Raw genomic sequence first — 12,270 nt, 5'->3', positions numbered from 1 at the left:
TTAGATTCTGGATGGTTTTGCTCATTTCCTTCACCTGTTTGATTGTATTTTCCTGTAGCTCTTTAAGGAAGTTTTGTGTTTCCTGTTGAAGGGCTTCTAGCTATTTAACTGTGTTCTCCTATATTTCTTTGAGGGTGCTATTTATGTCTTTCTTAAAGTCCTGTATCATCTTCATGAGAAGTGATTTTAGATCTGAATCTTGCTTTTCCTGTGTGATGGTGTGTCCAGGACTTGCTATGGTGGGAGTATTGGGTTCTGATGATGCCAAGTAACCTTGGTTTGTGTTGCTTATATTCTTAAACTTGCCCCACACCATCTGCTTATCTCTAGTGCTACCTGCCCTTGCAACCTGTCTTTCCTGGTTGTGTTAGAGCTCCTCAGAGTCAAGCTGTCTCTCTGATCCTGTGAGTCTGTAATCATGTGATCCTGTGATCCTGGGCTTGTTAGAGGATGTGGGAGTGGAGCTTCCTCTGGGTGTTGTGGGACTGGGTGCTGAGCTCGTGTTCAAGGTCTGCTTAGGGCACCAGCCCAGACAGGAGAAAACTTTCTTATCAAGCTCTTTGAACCACAGGATTTCTGGTTTTACTGATATCTTGTCAGGCCCAGGATGTAGGCAAATCCCTCTCCCGTCCTGAGAGTCAGGAGGGCAGTCAGAAATTGTCAAGGGAGTCCTATTTTGGGGGTGTTTCCCTTTCCATGTTACTCTTAATTCATTTGTAGAATAAGCACATGTGATCAAGTTACTCATGTAATTTAAAAAGATGAGGATTCAGGGTGCCCTGCACAGTCTCACTTGGCTTCCATTTAAAATCGAGATACCAGTGTATTCTAACTATTTTGGGTACACGCTTTTGCAATGAGTTGTTCCCTAGTTTTTTTCATATATTCAGTGAGAAGGCTCCTGTGTATGCCACCATCTCTGTCCTTAGTGCTAGGCATTACTTGTATTGTTCAGTATTTTTTGTTGTTGTTTTGTTTTTTGAGACAGGGTTTTTCTGTGTAGCCCTGGCTGTCCTGGAACTCACTCTGTAGACCAGGCTGGCCTCGAACTCAGAAATCCTCCTGCCTCTGCTTCCCAAGTGCTGGGATTAAAGGCATGCGCCACTACTGCCTGACTTCAGTATTTTCAATTAGCACTGATCCTTTTACTATATTAATTTTAAATGTCATTAAGAGTAGAAAATTAAATGTTGACCTTAAGTGATATTTCATCCATCACTTATCATTATGTATGTTACTAAATGTTCTAAAATGTTTTAAGAAATCTTACATTTTGCTTGTCACATATTAATAAATTCAGCCTCCGATGCATTGCTTTAGTAAATACATATATGAAAAAATTCATACCATGTGTGCCATAAAAAACAGGTTGACGCTAATGCATTGCTAGGAAAACAGAGGATATATATAAGTTGGCCTTTTCCTCTGGACTATTTTCTATGTGAATAACTTTTATGAATGATTTTAATAATAAATGGTGCAGAGAAGACGGACATTAATATAATCCTTTGAGATACCAAAGTTGATGCACAGAAATATTGATTGTAGAGCTCTTTGCAATAATTTCTGATCAGTTATCTGCCTCACCCAGAGTACTTGTTCTAACAGATCATTTAAAGAAACATCAGAGTCACTTATACAAAATATGACAGATATATTGTAAAATGAATCTCAGAATCATTAAATTAAAGATAAGTGTGAAAAATATTCTATTTTGCTTGCTCACTCTTGAAGCCCAGACATTGCTATAGTTGACTGAATTGTGTAAAAAATGTTCTCAGAAGAAATTTCCGAAGGTAATATGGAGATGATGATGTTCTTTTTGTATAATAAATATTAATATACTAAAGGTAAGGTACTTCTAAATGATGGAGAAAGTTCATATTGTTCTTTCTCTTCTCCAAATAGGTTATGTGGGTATGCAATTTATGTCGAAAGCAACAAGAAATATTAACGAAATCTGGAGCATGGTTCTTCGGAAGTGGCCCTCAGCAGCCCAGTCAAGATGGGACTCTGAGTGACACGGCTACAGGTGCTGGATCTGAGGTGCCAAGAGAAAAGAAAGCAAGGCTCCAAGAGCGATCAAGGTCTCAGACGCCCTTGAGTACAGCAGCTGTCTCTTCCCAAGACACTGCTTCCCCTGGTGCACCACTGGACAGGAACAAAGGCGCTGAGCCCTCACAGCAAGCCTTGGGTCCTGAACAGAAGCAGGCATCAAGGTCAAGAAGCGAGCCACCGAGGGAAAGGTAATAATTCACAAACACTGTAAACAAAAGTTGAGGGCTTGCTAGAAAGCACCATGTGCTATCAAGAGCCCAAAGTCTATTGGAGAAGTATGTAGAAGTATTACTTCCTAGGGTCTATATTCAAGTCAGCAGTGGGCCTGAGATTTTTGCCAATCTCTAAAATATGTCAACTCATAAGAGACATGTGTTGGGAAGCACGTCTTTCATATCTTGCATAAATACCGATGAAAGTTAAGCCAAACATATGAGTTACAAACTTCCAACTCTGAGCTGAAAAAATCCCCTAGAAACACTATTTATAGAATGAGCACTTTAATGAAACGTGCTCTTAAAGAATATGATGCAGGCCGGGCAGTGGTGGTGCATGCCTTTAATCCCAGTACTTGGGAGGCAGAGGCAGAGGCAGGCGGATTTCTGAGTTAGAGGCCAGCCTGGTCTACAGAATGAGTTCCAGGACAGCCAAGGCTATACAGAGAAACCCTGTCTCGAAAAACCAAAACCAAAACCAAAAAAAAAAAAAAAAAAAAAAAAAAAAAAAAAAAAAATACGATGCAGAATCTGGCTTACTGAAATGCATTACGGGACACCAAAGACTTGTTGAATGGAGCCATTCTGTTTTAGGTCTTTCTAAAGGATGCCACTGGTTAGAGTACAAGTAGCAAAGGAAGAATGGGGAGAGGTAACTGCCAAGGTAGTAAGGAAAGAGCTTAACTTTCATAGATTTTTATCCTAGGCATAATGGAAAGCCATCAAAGATGTGAGCAAGATCAAATATGATCATATCAAATGTTTCATCCATCCGTTTATTTATTTGAGTTCATGCTGTCTACCAGAAAACAGAGATAATCAAAAAATGACATATGATGTGTTTTCATGAGGCTCCTGACTGGTGGTATAATGTGACTTTAACAGACCTGCCAGCGGCTTACAATGAATATGTTCTAAAAGTTTAGGCCCCCTTCTGGCTTCTTTAACCTGACTAATTCTGTCCTACATCCCACCATGTGGCCGGGTCTACCTCTGTGCTCCCTCTGAATTGTTTGCCAACCTGTCTCTGCTGCCGAATCTTCTGCTTATTAATTCTTCTCCCAGAATCCTTATCTCTGACCGGAAGTTCCGCCCTCTCTTCCTGCTTCTGCTATTGGCAGTCAGATCTTTATTAAAGCCAATCAGAGAATGCCTTAGACAGGAGAGGCAGGAATAAATATACATATATTCTGCCAGCACCTGGACATGCCAGCACATCAATTAACAACTGTGAATATAGGGACGCTTTCATAGCCAGCGGATACAGTTTGTGTGTGGGTAGGTTACCTCAATAGGAGGGATCTGGACTAAGCTTGGTTGCTTCTGCTTTTGTAACTCTTACTTATGCTACTAGGTAAGGAGTGGTCTCCAACAACGACGACTTCTAAGTAAAGCAGGTCTAGATGACAGTCCTAATAGGCAGTGATAATACATTTTGCAGGCGTGTGCCAAGTATTAAAGGAAAATGCAAGGTCCCTGGCCAACATGCTGTGCCTACCTAACTGAATATGGCTGTGAATTCAGCCAGTACTCACTAAGCAAACACTATAATTAAACTCAGTGCCAGGAACCAGAAGGTACAGAGATGGTGAGGCCATATCCTTTTCCTCACATAATGGGGAAGCAATATCCCAGGGAAGACAGACACCAAGGCAATTACTCAGGATGCTGATGGACTGATCAATGCAAGAAAAAATACATGCATAACCTTGGAAGCTCTACGAACAAAAGAAAAGGCTTTTGAATCATGGGTTGTAAGAGCCCCAGATAAGGGAGGGGAGACAGACAACACTAGGGGAGAGCATGAATGTAAGGAGAACTATTTTGAAAGAAGTCAGAAGTACTGTAAGGGCAACAGGATGAAGCTCACTTGATTCCAAAGTGTAGAGTGTTAAGAAACAAAACTATTAAATATGCAGTTTGGGGATTAACAGAAGATGGTACCTTTAAATATGACAAAATTAGTAGAGCTATAAAGTTGCTTTTATAAAATGAATCAAGTTTGGCTTATGATTAAAACCCACATAAAATGCCAAGGAGTATGAAAGCCTTTTGACATTTTAAATGCAGGTTGGGGCCTATCACAAGCAGTGGTCTATAGGTGTATAGGCAGAGGAGGGAGGGGTGGGAGTTTGGACTGGGAAGCAAGATTGAAAGAATGATGATTTGTTTCCAAATCCTGAGGGTCTCTTGACTGTTTTTGAGCATTAATCTGGAGCTGGGGGAAACAGAACGATTGTTCTGTTGAAGTAGTGATGAGAAAAAGTATCATTAACTGGAACCCCAAATCAGAATAGGGAATCAAACCTACCATTTGCATAACCCTCAAGCTGTCTTAAAGCATCTCCACACATGGGTTTCCTTGAATGCTGTTATGAACATGGTAAGCAATAATTACAGCATCACAAGCAGAGTAAACCGATTCAATATAAGCTTCTAGCAAGTAAGTGTTAAAAACCCAGTGAAACGTTTGCAAAGAATACAGTCATGGGATCTTTAAAAACCGTGGTTAGTAATTATTAAGATGTGGTGGTATCAGATCTCTTCTATTGCAAAATCGCAAGCTCACACTTGAAGATCCATTTCCGGGTTCATGCCCTTTTCATTTTGAAGTGCCACCATGGTATAAATACCTCGAGCAGAACTAACTCACCATGCTTCTTTTTGACTCACTGCCACTTTGTTCCCTTTCTGTCCTCAATAGCCCCTCTCCCTCACCCAGCCCACAATGTATCTGAGCAACTACACTTTGCTAATCCACAATAGAAACAACTGATTCCCATGTTGTATATATACCTATATATGTGTGATACATGTGCACATGCACGCACACACACACACACATACACACATGTGCACACACACACACACACACACACACACATCCACGGACTTGTGAATGAATCTCATTCCCCTGAAGAGCATTCCCCATGGTCTGTAGAATTCCAAAGCAAGCCTGAGGTTGTCTCCCCTTTAACTGCACATTGGAATACGTCCAAAAGACTTAGCCAAGGAAAAAGTATTTTGCAGCAAGTTCTGGCTATCCTTCAGGGTCTTGCCTGGCCAGGGCCTCTGTATGGAGAAATACTGAAGAGGACCCTGAATACCTTTACAGGATTCAAGACCTGCCCACCCCCTTTCCTTTAATTTCATCTTCACCTGTGACAAAAAGCATATACAGATTTAAAAACCAGGTTCTTCTTTGGGGCTCTCTTTGGAAATAAGGAGGGATGAAGTACAAGTGAGAAGGGACAGCAGCTTTAAACATTGCAATATGAACTGAGGATACTCAGTGATATAGGGGCCACCTGACATGCATAAGGCTTTGGCTTTGAGTCCTAGTACTGTAACAAACACAGACAGACAGACAGACACACAAACATCAGTGTTTCTATTGATGTTACTTGAGAAAGTTAAAATATAAGGTATGGTTTAGACATTGTTTTCTGATTAACAATACAAAAGAAAGGTTTAGGCATAGTCACATCAAAATGAGTTTGCTGTTATCAGAGATTTGATTTCTGAAGTGAACAGACATGTAATTCTAAAGGTTTTCTTGATAATCAGGAATCTTAAGTATGCAATGTTCATATTATAGATGCATGGAAAATACATTTAATCTTGTAGTGATGTATGCTTATCTTCAGATCTTATGTTATTATTGTCCGTATTATTTCTGTGTGAAACATTTTAAGTCATAAGAATGTAAGCATAAAATGTGCCTATTGGATTAAACTGTTTTTATTTAAATTCAAACTTTAAAAGGTGAAAAGAAGTTTTTGATCCTATTGTAATGCAAAGGGATCACATTTTCAATCTTTATTGGTACATAAATTTAACCAGGTTCATGACTTAAAATTTTAAGTTGACATGGGATTCGAACTAATTATGTGTAGTAATTGATTTAGGGCTTGAATACCAAGACAAGAATGTTTCTGGGTGTGCTGTTAAATGTTATCAACTGTTCTCTGCGCATCACAGGAAGAAGGCTCCAGGGCTTTCGGAGCAGAATGGCAAGGGAGGCCCGAAGAGCGAGCGCAAACGCGTCCCCAAGTCTGTGGTGCAACCCGGGGAAGGGACCGCGGATGAGCGGGAGAGGAAAGAGAGGCGGGAAACCCGCAGGCTGGAGAAAGGGCGCTCCCAGGACTACCCGGACCGGCCAGAGAAACGCGACGATGGTAGGGTGGCTGAAGGCGAGAAGCAGAGGAAGGAGGAAGATTACCAGACTAGGTACCGCAGCGACCCGAACCTGGCTCGCTACCCGGTAAAGGCGCCGCCGGAGGAACAGCAGATGCGCATGCACGCCCGGGTGTCCCGAGCGAGGCACGAGCGGCGCCACAGCGACGTGGCGCTCCCTCACACCGAGGCTGCCGCCGCCGCGCCGGCCGAGGCCACGGCGGGCAAGCGCGCGCAGACCACCGCCAGGGTCTCTCCCCCGGAGTCCCCGCGCGCGCGCGCGCCCGCTGCCCAGCCTCCCGCCGAGCGCGGGCCGCCACCGCCGCGACCGGCCCCGGGTCCCGCCGAGCCGCCCGAGCCGCTCCGTAAGCAGGGCCGCCTGGACCCGGGCTCGGCCGTGCTCCTGCGCAAGGCCAAGCGCGAGAAAGCGGAGAGCTTGCTGCGGAACGACTCGCTGAGCTCCGATCAGTCCGAGTCCGTGCGGCCGTCCCCGCCCAAGCCTCACCGGCCCAAGCGGGGAGGCAAGAGGCGACAGATGTCGGTGAGCAGCTCGGAGGAGGAGGGCGTGTCCACGCCTGAGTACACGAGCTGCGAGGACGTGGAGCTAGAGAGCGAGAGCGTGAGCGAGAAAGGTGAGCGCGGCTCAAAAGTGGAGATGCGCGCCTGGTGCCTGCCTGCCCGGAGAGGCTGGGCTGGGGGACGGCTGTGCCAGGCGCACCTGCGCAGGAAGAGATGCGCGCCGGGAAGCCCGCCGCGGAGATGCTGCGCTCCGAGGTCCCTGAGTACCAGATGCCCAGGCGCTTCCATCCCCCTTCAGGCATGCCTGGGAGCCGCACTCAGAGGCGTGTGGCTCCCTGGTGGACACATGCCTACTGGCTTTTGAGGTCCACGTGCTGAGGTCAGAGATGCAGGTGAAGATGTTTGTGTTCCAAGATGAGAGGTGAACACCCAGAGCACTCTCGGGTAGAAATGCAGGCTGTGGAAGGTTGTACCTTTTTTTTTTTTTCCTATGTATTTAAGAAACCGCCACTGCCAGCTAGCTCCAGTTTTGAGTGAGAAGAATTTCTTACTGATTTTGCTTCCTGTTATTCAGGGAACTAAGAGGTGCAATCTTAAGGTTTTGAAGTTACAATTTTGGGGTGCATTTGTGGGGGAATAACTTATTTTCTAGAAAACTCAACTGTGCATATAAATGAGTTGTTTATACCACAAACGACTATATATAAAGAACTTCTTTGCACATATTCAATTTCTAAAGGCACATTTTTCGATTTTAAAATTGATCCTTCTCGAAATTTGTGAATATATTCTAAATATTATTTGAGATGTTACATTGAGGTATGAAACTCACATTCCAAAATTACTGAGACAATATGATAGGCATTTCCCCCTAAATCAGTATTTTACAGTCTTATGTCATGCATAACTATTTAGGCTTAAATTAACTGAAGTTAAATAAATGTAACCGTTCACTTCCTCAATCTCACTAGTTATATTTCAAGTTTCAAAAAAGAAAAAAAAAAAACAAACCAACTATGAAAAAGTGCTGGTCTAGGAAGTGCTTCAATTTAAAATTATAATTACACAAGTCTCTTGGCGGACCTTATTCACATTTTGTTGCTGTTCATTCAGATAAAGCTGACTACAGTTTGAACTTGGGTGGTGACTAACTCCCTTCTGATAGAATTGGTTTTTCTGGGTGTTTATCAATGTATTTGTATTTGGGTAGGGCTATTCTTTCAGGTTTCACCCTCCCATAATATATAACTTCTAGATAATACTCTATTATGAACTAAATACAATAGATTTTATTTTAAAAAGAAATCTTGTTTTCTCATTGTCTTGATACAGACTGCTTGTGCCTGGATCCTCCACATTCCTGGCACCTCCTAGTGTCTACACAGCATGGAGCTCTATACAGGAACCGTTAGTAAATCTCATTCTATCATTAATGTTCTTGCAAAAAAACTAAACTTGAGACAGTTGTCTTTGGATGTATTTAAGGTGGATCTGACCCCTTTACCTTCCATTCAGATGGAATCTCTTTGTTAGCTGCATACCTATGACAGACTTTTTACAGTTAGTTGACGAATAGGCTAAAGTAACTGTGTTTGATTTTCCCCTGAAGGAGACAGTGTTAATTACATAAATGTGTCCATTTGACCTTTGTGCAGATGACTGTTTATTGGGGCAGTAGACACACATGTTTTCCTTAAAGAAAAGGATCACACCAAATATTCATTAGTTTAGGCTACATATCCTGATGCATGTGGACTCTGGTCCACAGTATTTACAGGAGCAGTATATGATTTAAGAAAACCCGGTTAAACACATGGGCAATTGGATGCACAGCCTGGTGGCAGCCTTAGCTGGTACTTTAGACTCATGTCAGGAGCTGGAGAGACAGTTCTTATTCTGGGGATACAGGAGCATCATAAATCTTAATTTATACTTAATATCATTTTCAAGTGAAAATTTGAATTTTCCCAGCATCAACGTTCTACTCTAACATTTCATTCCTAAATTAATCTCTACAAAATGAAGTATTAACTGAAATATAAATAACTTCTTAATAGTGTAGTGTGGACATGTTCCTACTCAAAATTTATTAATAAATGCTACCTCACCCCGTAGTTCTCTAAGGACTGTTTTGGCATCCATGACAGTCTTCAGTACCTTGTCACTGCACAAATTACTTAACCTTCATGTGTCTTCATTTTCTTATTGGCATAAGTATCTAGCTTGTGAAGTTGTTGAATGAAAGATCATGCATATGTATCAAAACCAGATGTTAAATTAGCATTCTTCCTGTCTTGATTTTGCTTGTGACGTCAGCCCTACAGACTTCTGTGTCAGGTTTTTTTTTTTGTTTTTTTTTGTTTTTTGTCACAGTGACAAATACCTGAGAGAAGCAAATTGAAAAGAGGAATGATTAAATTTGGTTCTCAGTTTCAGAGATGTCTTGTGTGGTTGGCTGGCTCAGTAGTTTGACTCTGTGGTAGGCAGAGCATTATGGATGAGGGAATGTGCTACAGAGACTTCCCATCTTATAGTGGCAGTAAACAGAGAATAATAGGAAGGGGGCAGGCCAAGGGACATCTTTCCAGGGCATGTCTCTGGTGACTTATTTCTTTCAACTAGAACCTATCTCCTGTTATCATTTCTATCATATATCAATAATAATGTTGGATCACAAATCAATCAGATTAGTTGGTAATGGCCGATTCCTCATGATCTAGCACTGCTCCCAAAACTTATTCTGTGCACTGTCACATGTAAAATCAGACTTTCAACATGTGAGCCTCAGAAGGACATGTAGGCTCGTGTCTGTAATCTTAAAACTGTTCAAGAAGCTGAGGCAGGAGAATTGCCACAGATATGATGCCAGCCTGGGCTGTGTAGTGAAAAGTGACCTCAAAGGCATGAGCTAAACCATCACAGTATATAAAGTAGTATTTGCTATGGCATAATTACCTGTGTCTGACATGCACAGCGAAGGAAAAACAAGTTGCTTTTTATATCAGGGGACCCAGTGGGATAATCACGAGAAGAGAGGTCTCTAAAGAGGCTTCTAGGGGATCAATGGATGCCATGGCATGTATTTCAGACCACCATAGTACATGATTTAAAGAGGCATATCGCTTTTGTAACCTCAGATGGAAGTATTAGATGAAAGCTGTACTGAAGCTGTGCAAATACACAGCTCAGACTGAGCTCAGAGCATTTCCTTCTCTGTTCTAACTCTCCCTAGTGCTAGCCTGGAAGCTTCTAGCCTCTCTACAATCTAAGCTTCCAAGCTGACTGATTCAATACAGATTCTCCTGGCTTCTGAATTGTCCTGCCTGGCCTCACACTCTTCTGGCTCCTTCTGTCTTCACTTGTGTCTAGCTTGTTCTCTATGCAATCTATCCCAGTAAAACTATTCTAGTATGCACACATCACAGACCACCTCACTTTTTTGCTCACTGCTCTTCAACAGCCTCTCTTTCCTGTGCTGGTCTCATGAGAGTTTCACGTATCCCATCTCTGACTCGTTCTGTTAAATCTTTCTCTGATTCATCACTTCGTCTTCCCCTCAATTGATGTCATTTTCCAAACATAGCTGCTTCGTTCTACAGACTAACCTTACCTTTATTGTCAGGGATTAAAGTTGTGTAATGGCATGTCTGCATTCTTGCTGGATCATAAAAACCTAGAAGGTCTTTGAATGTGATCCCTTGCCAGACAGGCCATGTTGCTGGGTTAAAATTCCTCTACAGTAGTCAGAGACCAACTTACAGCTGACAGTATCTAGGGAATTGGCTTGTCTCATTTGTTAATTTCACAATTGATACAAACATTTAATACGATATCTAGTGTACTGTAACCACTTAATATATTACCATATTGATCCACTGACATTTTTGCTTTTATATACCAAACTCTGTTGTCTTTTGAATTCTTGGCAAGTGTGTCCATTCATCACATTCTATGGATAAACTAAAGAGTTTATCTTTCCCTCAGAGTTTACATTCCTTTGAGAGTATGATCAACAAATAGTTATAGTTGGATATGGTGACACGTGACTGTAGTCCTGGCCCTTGGGAGGTTGAGGCTGAAGAATTGTGACTTGGAGGCTAGACGAGTCTATAGAAAGTGCATGGCTTACTTATGCTACACAATGAGACACATTTTCACAAAACAAACAAAACAAAACAAAAACAAAGCAAAACAAGGGTTGGGTATGTAGGTCACTTTCTAGCATGCTTAGGTCACTGGATTGATATTTAAAACTTATTCTTTTCCATCCCCCAACTTCTCCTAGATCCCTCTCACCTTCCTGATTGCCCAGATTCACCTCTCTCTCTCACTCTCTCTCTCTTTCTTTCTCTCTCCCTCTCTCTCTCTTCCTCCCAGTTTTCCTACCTCTCTCAAATAATGAAAAAAAAAATCAAAGCAAACAAAATCAATAAAGGAAAATAATAATAATAATAATAATAAAACAAATCAAAACCAAACAAGACAAGCAGTACACAGAAACCATGGAGTCTGCGTTATGCTGGCTAACTACCCCAGGGCATAGAGCCTGTCCTGGATTATGGTTGACGTATCCAGTGATACTCAATTGAAGAAAACTCAGTTTCCTTTCCCATAAGTTATAAATTGCAGACAGCATTTTGGTAAGTATGGAACTTCATTTCTACCCCCCTTTTCAGTGCTGGAATTTTATCTGGTTGTCCATGCTGATACAGTGTCTGTGAGTTCATATATGCACCAACCCTGTGGTGTCTGGAAGGTCTACCTCTGGGTCTTAGAATTTTGGTGCCTTTGCTTCAGCATAGATCCCTGGACTTCAATGGGAGGGCTTTAGTGAAGACATTCCATTTTGGTCTCAGTGCTCCTAAGTATCTAAGTGTTCATGCGTTGCCAAATAAAACAGTTACATATCTCTTTTCTCATAGCTTATAGATATTAACCAATGTAAGTATTCCTACACAGAAGAGAAAGGGAAAACAGTAGACTTAATCTTGATTATTGGAAGGCTCATAAATTTCCACAAGGAGCACAGGTGAACATTGATGAAGAGGTCTTTGAGTAAAGAGAGGCCAAGATGGTGCCATCTTGAGAAAAGAAAGAAATGGAGCCAGTTAGGGGATGAAGAAAAACTACTACTTTATTCCAAGGTTGTTGATTCACTTTTTCTAGCAGGGAACTTAATACCAAATTCCTAAGTCAGAAGTTGGAAGAAGTGGCTTGATTCCTTCACTTTGGGTTAACGATACAATGTAAATTCTCTATTCCTTTGAACTGTGTGTGTGTGTGTGTGTGTGTGTGTGTGTGT

At 41.9% G+C, this 12,270-nt stretch overlaps 1 protein-coding gene across 32 annotated transcripts in view; it reads left to right on the top strand.

Moving 5' to 3' along the window:
• Rims1 (regulating synaptic membrane exocytosis 1) overlaps nt 1-12,270 on the top strand; it is a 501,635-nt gene that overhangs the window by 280,690 nt on the left and 208,675 nt on the right. For all 32 annotated transcript variants that reach the window (XM_031367021.1, XM_031367027.1, XM_031367031.1 and 29 more), the window contains 2 exons: nt 1,909-2,246; nt 6,255-7,081. In XM_031367021.1, the coding sequence (XP_031222881.1) occupies nt 1,909-2,246; nt 6,255-7,081 (1,165 nt within the window). The remainder of the gene's footprint in view (nt 1-1,908; nt 2,247-6,254; nt 7,082-12,270) is intronic.

This window comes from Mastomys coucha, unplaced genomic scaffold (assembly GCF_008632895.1).
Source record: "Mastomys coucha isolate ucsf_1 unplaced genomic scaffold, UCSF_Mcou_1 pScaffold14, whole genome shotgun sequence".
Classification (NCBI taxonomy): Eukaryota; Metazoa; Chordata; class Mammalia; order Rodentia; family Muridae; genus Mastomys; species Mastomys coucha.
Note: the sequence above shows the minus strand (reverse complement) of the source record. Positions and strands in the feature narration are given on the sequence as shown.